This window comes from Salminus brasiliensis, chromosome 8 (assembly GCF_030463535.1).
Source record: "Salminus brasiliensis chromosome 8, fSalBra1.hap2, whole genome shotgun sequence".
NCBI classification, from domain to species: Eukaryota; Metazoa; Chordata; class Actinopteri; order Characiformes; family Bryconidae; genus Salminus; species Salminus brasiliensis.
This window is the reverse complement of record NC_132885.1, coordinates 26,505,857-26,520,860: the sequence shown is the minus strand read 5'-3', so window position 1 is coordinate 26,520,860 and position 15,004 is coordinate 26,505,857. Positions and strand designations below refer to the sequence as shown.

At 41.2% G+C, this 15,004-nt stretch overlaps 1 protein-coding gene across 3 annotated transcripts in view; it reads left to right on the top strand.

Annotated features, from left to right (window-relative positions):
* nalcn (sodium leak channel, non-selective) overlaps positions 1-15,004 on the top strand; it is a 126,553-nt gene that overhangs the window by 54,238 nt on the left and 57,311 nt on the right. For all 3 annotated transcript variants that reach the window (XM_072686302.1, XM_072686301.1, XM_072686299.1), the window contains exons 12-14: positions 3,603-3,734; positions 6,289-6,456; positions 12,391-12,582. In XM_072686302.1, coding sequence (XP_072542403.1) covers positions 3,603-3,734; positions 6,289-6,456; positions 12,391-12,582 — 492 coding nt within the window. The remainder of the gene's footprint in view (positions 1-3,602; positions 3,735-6,288; positions 6,457-12,390; positions 12,583-15,004) is intronic.

Genomic DNA, 15,004 nt, shown 5'->3' with positions numbered 1-15,004 from the left:
AACTCTCCAGTGCATCCCTAGCTGCCTCTAATTAATTTGTTCTGATTTTCCAGCTTCCTGATGTCCTGATTTACTGCCTTTGCTCCTTATTTGGTTCTCAAATTGAGAAACCCCAACATGAGACTTTGTTTTTTTTTCCTGCATACACTAAATGACTAAGGTTAGGGAGGAGGACCATGACTTCAGATTTAACATCCTATGAATGTCCATCCTGACAACATGTTTCCTGTGACCACTACATCTTCTCCCTGTATTTTAGTCCTCTCTACCGGTCTTCTTTCTCTATTCTTTAAAAGAGGTTCCTCCCCAAAGCAGAAGCTGGCCAGTACTTCAGGATTTTCTCATTCATTGCATTTTCATTCTACCACCATATATTGAAGGTCCACACTAGCATATTCCTACATATTCCACTGAAATGTGAGAACTATTTATGAAAACCTTTAAATTCTTTGTGATTCCTCTCTGTATAGGGGTGTGCACCCTCATATTGCCTCTAACTGTGTGAATTCAACTAGTGTCAAGTCAATAGTTGCATTTGCAGTTACAGAATAGCTGAATGCATTCCGTAGAAGAAGTGTCCACAAACATGTGGACATATAGTTAGAGCTGGGCAATATGACGATATTTTATTGTATTGTGATAAATTCAGTTTTTTATTTTATTGTGATAACAATATGCTTTAAGTTTTTTTTTACAATAAGTATCTTCCAATAAGCATATGGAAGATACTATAAGTGCTTAATAAACACTGATCAGCTGCAGGTTTCATTACTAACAGTGTAATTAGACTGGTTTAATAAGATGAAGAGCAGCAGATGTTGAATAAAAATCACTGTATTCAGTATAGAAGAATATCTGAAGAAGAATCTGTTTCTACTGATGTTTTTAGTCTGATTACATATCGTGAAAAATATTGTGTATCGCGAAAAAATTCTTTAGATATCGTAATATAGTATTTGTATCATATCGCCCAAAGAAGCTTGCGTTCTATAGCCCAAAGCAAGCTGATCCACTCTCATGCTCCCATGGTAAAGGCACACCGCATTCAGTTAACCCCTTAACACAGCACAGCTTATCACACACTAAGGCATATTGGTCAGTAACTACATACAGGGACTTCTGTACAAACTGGCGGGTAATAAATATTTGGTAATAGAAGTTAGTAATGCCACTTTTGTCCCGCCGGGTTAAAATAGCTTGGTAGATTGTCGAGAAACACAGTAACAATTGTGTTACAAATAAGGCATTATGCATAAATCAAGTAACCACTCCCATCTCTGTAACTTAGCTTTCTTATGCCATTCCAATAGGTCGCTAAATTACATTACCTCACCTCCCCATGTAAGACTGACTCTGCGTGAACAGTATTTATGACTTGTACATGCAAAAACAAGTGCTGTAAACTAGAGTAGATATCCATAAACGCCATCGTCATATATTACCTCATAGATTACATAATGTTTAGAAATCCCCCCATAGATTTATGGCATATTGATTTTAACTAATAAAGATAATGGAGTTCCCCTTTGAGATCAGCATGGGCAGTCTACTCTCTGCTGTGAAGACCAGATGGGTGTAAGTGCCTTTGCATAACATCTCTGCTTGTGACTGCTCTCGCCCTTCCCAGAGAGTTAGAATTCTGTGTGCCGATAAAACAAGTAACCCCCCTCCCAACCCATTTCCCTTTTCTCTCTCTCTCTCTCTCTCTCTCTCTCTCTCTCTCTCTCTCTCTCTTTCTTGTCAGATCTTGTCAATTAATCCACCCACCCACAAGCTGTGGGGCTGCGCTTGGACTGCTCTCCACAAGTGTTTCACTACATACACATTTCAAAGCAAAGTGTGCTCTTCCCCTTTTTTGTAACACATGAATGGATTCAGTCTGTGATCACTTGCATACTGAAAAGCACTGCAGACCATCTTATAACAAGGGATAGGCGACATGACGGTGATATGATGATGAAGTTATTAAGACACATGTTTCAGATGGCTGTCTAAAGTATCAACCTGTTGCCCGGAGGTTGCCAATAGAATAGGACTCTCTTGGAGCAGATAAACATGAACCTATTGGCATCATATCATGCCTAATGCCATGCGTGGGCTAGAGGGGTATATAAAGCTGGCTTGCTTTGAGCTGTGGAGCAGTGGAACTGTGCTCTCTGGAATGATGGTGGTTACTTTGGGGATGAGATAAGGGGGGGTGGTGGTGATCATTCAACATCCTGACCTCACTAGCACTCTTGTCGCTGAATGCAATCAACAGTAAACACTGCGTCTCACAGTTTCATTGATTGAGAAGCGTCCCAACCACACTGATATTTGACATGACAGCATTGCTTTTCACACGAAAACTGAATCACTCTGCTGAAGTCTTTTTATTTGGCAGCCATCTTTGCAACACCGCCGGGCAGTTATTTCCAGTCACCAGACCCCAATCTCTATGAATGAGGAGAGAACAAAATATTCTTAACTGAAGGTCAAATGAAAGTTTTTTTTTTAATTACTGATAAAATCTGATAAAACAGTTTGTAGTGTTCTGCTCAATAATGATTAAACACGCAATTGTTCGCAATTGGATACTGTAAATGCGCACATCTTCACATTTACAGTAGACCAGCCATCGTTCCTCATCACTGAGCCTTGGGCATTCATGAGCCTGTTGGCGGGTCACTGGTTCTTCTTATTTGGAGCTCTTTTGGTAGGTACTGACCACTGCATACTGGGAACACCTCACAAGACGTGCCGTTTTAGAGACGCTCTGACCCAGTCGTCTAGCCATCACACTTTGGTCCTTGTTAAAGTGGCTCAGATCCTACGCTTGCTCATTTTCTTGGTTCCAACACATCTAGAACCGGCCACTCGTTGACAGGGGATATTGTCACAAGATCAGTCGATGCCCACATCACTTCCCCTCAGGGGTTTTACGATAACGCTTAAAGTACGATTTCCAGTGCAACCCCATTCAGAAGTTAACTTCAGCGCTGCGCTAAGGCCGATCCCATGGCGGCCCTGGTGGCCAGACGTGATCCAGGCCGTGTCCCTGCCTGTCTGTGGCAATGTGTGCATTCTGGGGAGCCTGGGACAGAGAGCTACATTTGGCCCGGCAGCGTGCACTCAGTCCTGCTCTCTTGTGCCTGTGATTAATAGGCTCTATTATGAACCAGCAGAAAATGATGGATCTGCTTCAGCAGGGCTCACTTTGGTTCTCATTGAGGAATGGATCAAGCTGCCCAGTTACGACAGAAAATGTGCTCCGCAGAAGTGTTTTGCTATAGTGTTTAGTTTGGTAGACAGCTATCGAAAGGTTTGTAGATTCCTCTTTTCCTAGCAGTGTCTTTTCAGGTCTCTTGTGTTTGTGGCAAACAAGCTGGCTGTTTTCCTCGCCATACACAGAATCAGTGAGAGTGAGATTTCAGAAAAGGCACTTAAATGAACATGTTTGAGGGATTTTACAATACTGCAATGATGGTGGAACAGATTTAAAATGGTTGCTCTCAGTTTCAGGTATACGATCTGCTGTTTTGAGCCAGGAACACACACTAGTCCTTAGTTACAGTGGTTTGGACCAAAAAAAAAGAACTCAATCTCTTGCCTTGTTTCCACAGAAACTGATGCGCTCCTCTGTGTTCCACATGTTCATTCTGAGTATGGTGGCTGTGGATGTGATTGTGGCTTCCAGCAACTACTACAAAGGCAAGAACCACAAGAAGGGCTACGATGAGTTCTACCTGGCTGAGGTGAGACTTCTGTGTTGGCCTTTTCTTGCCTTTTTTTCTGTCTTCTTGTAAAAAACTAGGCTTAGAACTATGTGATTTTCGCCTATAAAATGCTATATTCCATTAGAATGTTTACAATTGCATGTAAATACAATGAAAATAGATGTAATACATTTTAGTTAAGGTATCGGTAGGTTGGTTAGAAGTTACTGGAACACATGTGGTTGCCGATCTCTTTGTGAACTTCAGCCACTGTATGGATTTGTCCAGTTCCACCAGCAGCTCTTCTGATTTACTGTAATGACGGACTGATTACATTAACTGGGATTAGATAGGAACTGTAAACACTGGAGTTCCTTAAAGAGTTCCTTAAACTATCGCACTTAGAGATGTAAATGCACAGGTAAATGCACCCTGTATAATACACCTGTCTGTCTGTCCGTTCGCCTGTCCATCCCTCTCTGTCTGTCCTTCCGTTAATTTATTAATTTATTCATTCATTCATCTATCCATCCTTCTCTGTTTGCCAGTTCATCCATTCATCCATCCATTTGTCCCTTTCTCTGTCTGTCCATCCATCCTTGTGTTCCTCTCTCTGTCTGTCTGTCTGTCCATCCATCCATCCCTCCCTCCCTCTGTCTGTCTTTCCATTAATTCAATTCATCTATGTCTCCCTCTCTCTGTCCAGCCACCCACCCATACCTCTGTCTATCCTTCCATCTATCCATAATTCATTCATCCATCATCCATCTCCCTGTGCTTCTGTCCATCCAGCCATCCGTCCGTCCATCCCTCTCTCTATCTGTCTGTCTCTCCATCCATCCATCCAGCTCTCCATCTGAAAATCCAATCATCCAGCCATCCATCCATCCAATCCAAATCTTGCTGTCTGTCCGTCCCTCACTCCCTCTGTCTTTCTGTCCATTAATTCATCCCTTCATTCATCTGTCAGTCCATCTCTGTCTCCCTCTCTCTGTCCAGCCACCCACCCATCCCTCTGTCTGTCCACCCATCCATCGAACTGTCAATCCATCCATCAATCCAAAATTCTTTCTCTGTCCATCTCCCTGTGCGTCTGTCCATCCTTCTGTCTGTACATCCATCCATCCATCCATCCATCCTTCCATCTCTCTGTCCGTCCATCCCTCTCTCTCTATCTGTCCATCCATCCATACATCTCTCCATCTGTAAATCCATTAGTCCGTCCATCCATCCAATCCAAATCTTGCTGTCCATCCATCCATCCATCAATCCATCTGTCCATCTATCCATTCCTCTCTGTCCAGCCATCCGTCTCTTTCCTTCGTGCATCATCCATCCATCCATCTATCCATCCATCCTTCTCTGTCCATCACTCCATTCTGTCATCTGTCTATCCGGTATAAGTGTGTAGACATATATAGATGCATTCGTCTCAGGGTACCAGTTCAATTCCATGAGGTTTGCAATGTCAGAAATAATTGAGGATATTTTTGATGCAAAATAAAAACCTTGACATAGAAACGAATGATAGTGAAAGTTGAGATTTTTTGGTGCACTATTTCCTGTAGACTCTTGAAGTAGCTAAAGTGCTATCATATTTGCATCATATATGCGTGTGCATATGTGTTTGTGTGCCCGTGCAGCCACCAATTTATTCCAAGTCGTGACAACAGCAACCAAATCTCTTGTTTGAGTGAGCTGCTGATCATATCAGAATGGATGAGCAGATTAGATATTACTGAAACCTATCCTCATCACATTCTGCCATCTTGAACTCAGAGATTAAGTGAGGGATGACAGTGTGGGTGCAGCCTGTAGGCACACTCCATTTCTCTGAGCTCCAGGCGTGTGTATTTCTGTGTGTGTGTGTGTGTTTATGGGCACGTGTGCTGTCTGCCACACTCTGTCTGTGCAATCAGTATGCAGGTGGCACGGCGGGAACAAAGACAGATAGAAGAGTGTGGCCACCCGCCCACTCCCAGCTGAAAGGCAGAGATAAGGCGAGGAATGCACACTGCATATTCACAGCCCTGCTCCAAATCCATATCAGCATTAATCCAGTCCACGTTTTCATGTGGATCCGGTGAATACATGGAGGATTTAGCTAGTTTTCTCTTCTCTTCTTTCTTGTAGCTTGGGCACCCGTTCCCTCATGTCTTTTGCAGCCGGAGGCATGTTGCAACTGTGTTCTTGATTTCCTTAATGTACATTACTGCCTACAACGAATAAACTAAAGTGGTTTAAAGATCAGATGGTGGTTATTCGGCTCTTTAAGAACATATCAGACTTCGTAATGTATTGCTTTTCTACCAGCCATTACTGTAGATTGCCTACATTAACCCTATAAACATGTCATGTAGGCCCAAACTTCATTGCTGTTATAATCTACATTGAAAAGGAGCCTAAAATAGAACCCTGTATAACTCTAAATATAAAATCTGGTAAGCTAAACAGCAATAGTTTTTGTTTTAGGGTTAACCCATAAAACCCTAGATTTATGATTCAGCTGGTGAGATCTGAGTCCTAAGCCTTTGTTTGTGTTTATCTAGTATTTAAGTGTCCCTCTCGTTCTTTCTTTGTGCTGGATGTACAGGTTGCCTTCACTGTGCTTTTTGATCTGGAGGCTCTTCTGAAGATCTGGTGCCTGGGCTTTACTGGCTACATCAGCTCCTCTCTACATAAGTTCGAGTCTCTGCTGGTGGTGGGCACCACCCTGCACATCTACCCTGACCTCTACCACTCTCAGTTAACCTACTTTCAGGTAGGCACACTAACTTGCGCACACTGCAGTCCTGAATGTTGCCGCTGGCGGGACCTGTCAAAGCATCACATTTTCAGAATGGCGATTTTACAAGAAAAGGAAATACCCTTTTTGACTTTAAGCCATTGTTAGAGCATTTGTATTGGTCCACTTATTAGTAACTTTTGGTAAAATGCAAATGGTTTCAAATTATGCGAAAAACTTTTTTGTTTGGGCATAAAAATATAAAAAATAAATAAATAAATAAATATAATTTTCCCCCATGTGGTATGTAATAATTCATGTAGTCTGGATGGATCACATTTAGTAGTAAAAGCATAGTAAATGGTAGTTACAATCAATGTGAAGCATTTTTTTTACCTGCACAAATACGCTAGACTTCCCATCTTAGCTAGATTTCCCATCTTCTTAAAAGTGTTTAAAGTGCAGGACAGTTTTACATCATTGGAACAAATTTTATATTCAGAGGCTTGCTGCATGATCTGAGGCATTTGAAGGAGATAAGGAAAGGTATAACTTGTTTAAAAAAGGGCGTTTCATCCTCTGTCTGGAGTCCGTTAAAGATTATCTGGGGTTTATCATTTTAATATTTCTCTTTACCTTCTATTTCAAAAGAATTTAGGTATTTGTAATTGAGGCTGTATTTGTGCAGCTCCAGTGACCTTGAGATAAGGGTATTATGTGGAAAAGCTATGAACTTCTAATTTTGTATCAGTTATACATGTTAAATGATAGCACTCAAACTATGTTCTGGAGCTCCTCTTTATTTCCTCATTAATAAATATACAAAATTTATACTGCTACCGATACCTGTTTTAGGGGGTTAATAATGATATTGGGTGAATTTTGCATGTGTATTTTAGATGTAAAAGTTAGCTTCCATAGCTTCCATTGGCACTGAGGATGTTTCCACTCTTGGACCGCTTCACGAATCCACATTATCTCGGACTGTTGAGTCATGGTGTCATTTGCATAGGTGGACATGTCAAATGACCTCAGACCTTTCAGGAGGTGGTGTCTGTGCGGTTTGTCTGCAGTTCGTATTGTGGTCTGATTGATTTGGGCATTGTGAAAGAACAGAAAGAAACTGCCCCGGCAACCATTACGATTTTTCCAAGCAGGTAAAAAAACAAACTCTGCAGGAGAACGGCTGCCCGTGGGTTTGTGTGATTTCACAAAGAAATAGCAGCGGTACTGATAAAGCAACATGCTGCCATGAAAGCCCAAGTATTACAGTGATTTTATCTTGATTAAAGGGTGATGCAGGGCCCACCATGACGCAGAGTTCACAGCCTTGCACAGCCTCGAGTTGGCTTTTTTATAAGGCTTTTAAAAAAACAGTAACACACACTATATGCAGTATAGTAAAATACAGTATGATGGGTAAAATACCATGTAAAAAAGCCTGTGGAGTTGTAAGGATTTTAATTATTTATTTATCAAGTCTTTCAGTCTGACTCAAGAATCAGGTTAGGTTGAGATCTTATTACTGCTAAAGATGAAAACATATGAAAACACTCTTAAGCTCAAATAAACAGCAGAAGCAGTATCAAGTAAATATTCGAGCATGGGGGGTGGAGTCAACCATAATAATAATGATTCTTTACCTTTTTGATTTTTGTTAATTACACCTTCGTTTTCCTGTTTTTGTAGTCCCATGGTATATATGTCATATCAGTCTAGCTTTATACTAATTATATATATATATATATATATATATATATATATATATATATATATATATATATATATATATATATATATATATACATTATACTAATGCAGGGTGGTACAACAACACCTAACAACAGTCTACAGTGCAGAATAGGTAGGACATGATACAGTGGTTCAAGTACAATAGACAAACCACAAGACCAGGTGCACAGACAATAAGTACAAAGAAAGTAAATACAGTAAATACAAAAATATATAAATCTGCAAATGTGTGCATAAAGTCTGGGTGATTAGGCTCCAAACTAAACTACTGTACTAAGATATGGAAATACCAAATCCTAGGAATATCTATCTATTCTAATAAAATCACAGTGGAGCTTCTGTGAAAGTGAGAATTATCCCCCAGCCCTGTAAATGAAAGCCTGTCCTAATAGGGCTGAAAACTGAATTTTTGCCTCATCATGGCTTCAATCAGGTTGGCTTATATGCGGAATATGCAACAGCTCCATCAGTGTATCCACCAGTGTTTATTTTTTCTCCACGATGGTCACAGAACGAGCTCAGTGTGGAGGCAGCACCTGCTAGGTGGTCCAATGCTAATCATGTGCTAATGGGGGGTAATAATGCATACCGCTGGTTGCTGCGGTGGAGCTAGCCGAGGACGGCTGCGGGCAGCTGGAGGGAAACTGGAGAGGAGATTAAGGCAGTTTTTTGTTGACAGGCCTCATTAAGGACACAACCTGCGCTCCACTCAGTCCTCCCCTTTCTCCGCAGGAGGGGTGGGGTGCCAGCCGCATGCCGCCACGCTTTATGAGCAGAATATTCTTAGCTTCTCAGTGTGTGCAGAACTATTATATGCACATGCGTCGAGAACAGCTTGCCTGATGATTCACCCTCCGTTTTGAACTAGGAAATGAGTCACTTGAATCATTGAGCCTATTTCTGTTTTTGGTCATACAGGTTATGTGATTACAAACTATTGAATCGTGCAGTACTTTTTTTTGTGTGTTATTTGTGTTTCGGACGCTCTCCGGTCAGTTTTCTCAACTTACTTCGTACAGATAGCGCCATGCGCCCAGAATTAAAGCAGGTAGTTTGTTGAAAATGATCGATTCCGGACTGTTTCACATTAGAGAAACTCTCTGAGTCATCATTCCCAAATCCTAAAATCCCAAAGTGAGCACAAATACTTCTTACGCTGGTGCTGTAAGTCCTTATTAAGGACAATGTTACTAATACAGATCAAGGGTTTTTCTCACTCCCCAGAGGAAAGCCTCCTAATTCATTCTGTGTTCCACTGCTAAAGGTCACACTAAGCCTTTGTCATCTAATTTGTTAAAAAAAGGACACCAGGACAAGAACTTCCCTACTGTGAATAATCTCTAATCATAAGTGTTGCTCCTCTTCATATTTAAGCTATTTTCAGAGAATGTATTAGTCCCTGCTATTAAGATCACCTTGACTGATCAGCTGTAGACGGAGGCAGGTCTTGCACGGCTATAAGATAAATATCCCATTGAATAATAGATAAGCAGTACTTTTTTCATGAAGAAAAAGCCATAGGCCGGTAGACTGGTGGATGTACATGCGTTGAGCTTAGCCGTGTTGAGATGAGGACATCCAGGAGCAGTGTGATAGATGTGGATGAGCCATGAGTTGGCCTTTTCCTAAAACTTGATGGAGGATCTTTTAGGCTTGAAGAATCTCAGGCAAGAAGCAGCTGAGTGCAGCGCCTGGATCGATAGCCATTCCCCACTCTTGATCAGCGTTTGACCGTGATGCATTGCTCACAGATTTGTTGTCACCCACAGCAATTTGGGAACTGCTGTGATAACAAAGGAATGTAAGATATTGTTATTGTAGAGGAAAATATGAATCAATGGCTGCTCCTTTTTTATCAATACTAGTTCAGTGAGTTCCATTGTCTACCGTGTTCTTTTTGTAGTCTCAAACTGTGCTCCAGGAGAGCAACTTCCCACAGATGTGGGCCAAATCTGATCCTCCCCACCTGATCCAACTAATTACTGCCTACAGAAGACCTTGATTGGTTAAAAGCAAAGGTGTTAACAGTATTGACGTTCATTACTCAGGTAGAAGTGTAGATACTAGGGTTTAAAAAGACATCTATAGAAGTTGAAGTATCAACTTAAGCTTTTTACTCAAGTAAAAGTGTAAAAGTACTGGTTTCAAAACTACTTCAAGTAGAAAAGGAAAGGAATGTAAGGAAAACATGACTTACCCCACCAACACTACCCCACCTCCCCAAACAGAAATAATGACTATAATGTTTTATTAATTACCATTTGCTGGCCAATTGCTCAAGCTTGTTCATGTGAACTATCACTAGCAATGGTCCCTAACACAAGAAAGGTGACGACTAGCGCATGTCTCCTATGACGTGTGATGTGAAGCCAGTCATCCCCTTTTTTTGAACTGCTGCTTATGCAGCATCGTTAGGCCGCCAACGGGCTCTCCTCAACTCCGACACAACAGCTAGCAGAAGCCTGTGGGGAGGAAGTGCAGTCAAGCCAATTGTGCTCTCTCTGACTCCAGCTGCTGATGGCTAGCAGCATGACCCAGGGATCCTCAGCTCATAGTAGCAGAGCCTTAGTCTGCTGGACCACTCTGAGCCCAAAATTTGATTTTGATCATTTTTGTGATTTCTTCTATAATTGTTCTCTTACTACAGTACTCAGTATGCATTACACGTGTGCTATTCAACCATTGGAAGTCCTCCCTACAGCCATGAAGAAGTCCACTGGTGTACACTGAGGCCAATGACTACGGATTCTATAGAACTCTTTTGTAATGTATAGTAAAGTCTAGAGAAGCCAAACAAGTTGTGGACTGATGACATCAAAATAGTACTCTGCAAAGATACGGATTGAGAAAAAAGGACTGAATGTCATGAAAAGAACACCTTCAGAGGCATGTGATCAATAAGCTTTATTGGAAGGTAAATGTGGAGCTTAGTCGGGACATTTCGCTCCAGTTCTCTTGAGTCTCTGCCATGGACATCTCTATATACTAGGCTACATATGAGATGGATCACTTACAAACTAATAGGGTGTCAGAATGGTATATGTTTACACTTCTCATCCAACCACGATCAAATTCACACTTTCTGGATGGAGCGTTTTATCTGGATAGGGTATTTTTTGAACAATGACAAGTAGAAGTATAAAGTCGGCTGAATAATAATTACTCCAGTAAAATATAGATAACCAAAATTTCTACTTAAGTAAGATAACCAAGTATTTGTATTTGACACCTCTGGTTGGGTTGGAGTTGAAACCTGTAGGAAAGCAGCTCTCCTGGAGGGATGACGACCACTCTTTTAGATGGGCTAGGTGGGTTTCCCAAATGGGCCGCATCATTACAGCCCACCCTAATCTCTCATGGGTTTCTATCTTGGCCCCAAATGCAGTGTACAACCCAGATGGGGTCAGTGTTCAAACCCTTCTGGTTCTATCACTGACCCTGTTTGGAGGCTGTTGGGCATCCATTTGTGGGGCCAACATGAAACCCATGGGCGAAACTTTCTGGTTCCCATTTGGGCTGACCATACAGGCCCCACATGGGCATGTTATCTGGGGCCTTCCTGGGTTGATGTTGCATTAATTGAAGGGCAGTGTGATTAAAATAAAGGAACAAAGACACAGTGTTATTGATATAAAGCACACAAATTACCAATAGCGCCACCTTGTGGAGAATACTAAACAGGCTGAATATGAGGGGGTAAATACGTAAATGAGTGAGTTACAATCCAGATCCACCAAGTTCTTAGTGGTAGTGTTCTAACTTAAATTTGTTCTTGAGAAAAGTCTTGAGAGAAGTCGTTGATCTCAGATTCATGTGTTTGTTTGCAGCTAAGCTCCTATAATGATGGATGCCATCTTAAAGTGAGCAAATCCCAGATAAGACAAGTCAGAATTGTCAGAATGTTAGGAAATTAATAATTCCTCTTAAAAAGTTGCTGATTGAGGCCCTTAGTTATCCAAGATTAGCCCTATTATTGGGAGATCACTAGTTTCATACTTAGCATTATCACAGTCATATCTGTCTGGGAGTCCAGGAAACCATAACTGTCCATTAATTCAATCCAGGTGACCCCTTAAGTTATTAAAATAAAGAAAAGGCTGTTGTCCAATAGCAGTCTTTTGTCTTTTTGTCTGTTGTATTGTGTTAAAACTCTGTGTATCTTTGTGTGAAATTGTGAGATTAACTGACTAAAGCTCTGACTGTCTTTTGTTCCTGCAGGTGCTGAGAGTGGTGCGTCTGATTAAGATCTCACCTGCGCTGGAGGATTTTGTGTACAAGATCTTTGGACCGGGGAAGAAGCTGGGTAGTCTTGTGGTGTTCACAGCCAGTCTGCTTATAGTCATGTCTGCCATTAGTCTACAGATGTTCTGCTTTGTGGAGGATTTGGACCGCTTCACCACCTTTCCCAGGGTAAACGTTTCCCTTATTTGAGGTTAAATGTGTGGTGATTGGTTTAGAAGTTTGTAGCTGAAACTCAGTAGCCAATATGTATTGCATTAAAAATTCACCTATTATATGTAGAGTAGTAATATTTTTGTCACTCTTCATGCCCTTCCACTGCATTAGCTGTGTCCAGGGTCGAAAGACCACTTAAAGTAGCCAGTGCTTGACTCTGACAGACTCCAAGTGGCCCACTACAGTACTCTACATTTCCTGGTTTCCAAGCTAGCTATTGTGCACCCTTAAGTTAAAGGGGAATTTCAATCTAAAAGTATGATTTAGTATGTTAATTATTTTATGTGATATTGATGTAGTATCATCTATTGTTGCGTCCTCTGGGGGACTGCATGACATGAAAAGAACACCTTACCAACTGTGAAGCATAAAGGTGGATCTATTTGAAGCTGTTAGAATGACCTCCACAGTCCCCCCTGATCTTAGCATCATAGAACATTTGTGGATCGACCTTAAACAAGCTGTGCATGCAACCCAAAACCTTTGCCTAAGACTGTGTAGGTACAGTGTTTCTAGCAGTGATGATGGCTATTATCCACCCTGAAGCAGTTGTACTTTTTCAAAAGTTTCACCAACCTTCAAGACATATCATCAGAAGAAGGTTTTACTAGTCTTTAAACCTGAAAGCCTCTCTCCTGAGACTGTTGTGGCACCACCGTAGGAGGTGCGTAGGCATGTGAAATCTCTGACTCTATTGATGTATGTGTTATGTAAGACAGGATTAAAAAGCAACAGGTTTAAAAAAACAGCGTTGTTTAAAAGGAGCAATATGAAACTTTGATAAAATGATACCACATGGTTTTATACACAGCCGGTGTCTGTCAGTTCCGTAGCAGTGAGATGGTTTCCAAGGAAAGCCTTTTTGAATAGCCTTGCTTGGAAACATTGGAAAACAAATGTAGCCTGAAACACCTTCCAGTTTAATTTGTTAGCAGATGTAAGACCCCGTGCCAAGTTCTTTGATACCAAGTGCTCATGATATGGGCTCTCATTAGCCAAATCTTTTTATCCAGCGTCATTAGCAGGAATCTACAGATCCCTGTTTGTGCTGGGACTCTAAAGGGCCCGGATAAACAGATGCTGCTTATTTCTAAGGCTCCTTTTTTTTAGTTGGCACGAAAAAAAGCATTGAACATAATGATGTTTACCCTGTTCTTTGGAATAGACCTGTTGCAGAAACTCTCTGGCTGCACATGTGGCCGTGCTTTAAAGGTTTTTTCGGGCCATGCTAGACTCAAACTCTTTAAAAAAGGGTTCTTTAAGGGTACTTCAGTAAGGAAACAGAACTATAAGAATTCAGAGAGCCGTTTGGGTGCGTAGGTTTATTCGGGCCATGCTAGACTCAAACTCTTTAAAAAAGGGTTCTTTAAGGGTACTTCAGTAAGGAAACAGAACTATAAGATTTCAGAGAGCCGTTTGGGTGCTTAGGTTTATTCGGGCCATGCTAGGCTCAAACCCTTTAAAAAAGGGTTCTTCAAGGGTACTTTAGTAAGAAAACGGAACTATAAGAGTTCAGAGAACCAATTGGATGCTTAAATGGCTCTTTGTCTGGTTAAGTGGTTCTCCAAAAAGGAAACTTCTTTAGGTGATTAGCACCAAAAAGAGTTATACTACTGTTTAGTTCTATATAGAACCCATTTTGCTGAGTGCATAGACCTGCTAGACTCTCATTTGACTTCCATGAGAAGACTGTCACTAATAGAATCCAAATCAGGCTTTATGGCCAAATGTGTTTGTCTTTGGTTAAGCAGTAGCTCACAGTGGACAGTAACAGACAATTCTCATTTCACACTTGGACTAACATAGACACGTCCATTTATTATATTAATAATCAGTGATTCTACTGTATTCTGTTGATTATTTTAAGGATTTATTGAGTAATCGGAGTAAAATAAAAGCTAATTATAAAAATGATTTGAATAGAGTTGACCCAGTTTCCCAAAAGCATTTCAGTGTTAGGAAATTCTTAACTGGTAGAGAGAGTGTTCAGTGTGGTGCTCACTCCACCATTTACTAATCGTATATGTGATGATTTAAAAAAAAAAAAAGCCACATGCGGCCACGCCCCCGTATGGCAAGTGAGATCCCAAAAAACGTTAGTGGGAAGCCGGCGCTACTCCCTTGAGTGACAATCTGACAATCAAGCCTGGCTTACCAGTCCTGCAGCTGTGCTGCATGTCTTCTAGCACTGCCTGCTTAGCCTCACCACTAGCTCGGCCCACTTTTAACGGGGTAGTGTTGGCACATGGCAGTGCAGTGTAGTGATTTTGTTCTTTTTTATGCTATTTTTAGTCATCATGACAGCTCTATGTAATATCACTTGTATGACATTAGTGAGACAGAGGCGGAAACAGCTTTGAAACAGAGCTGTGATATG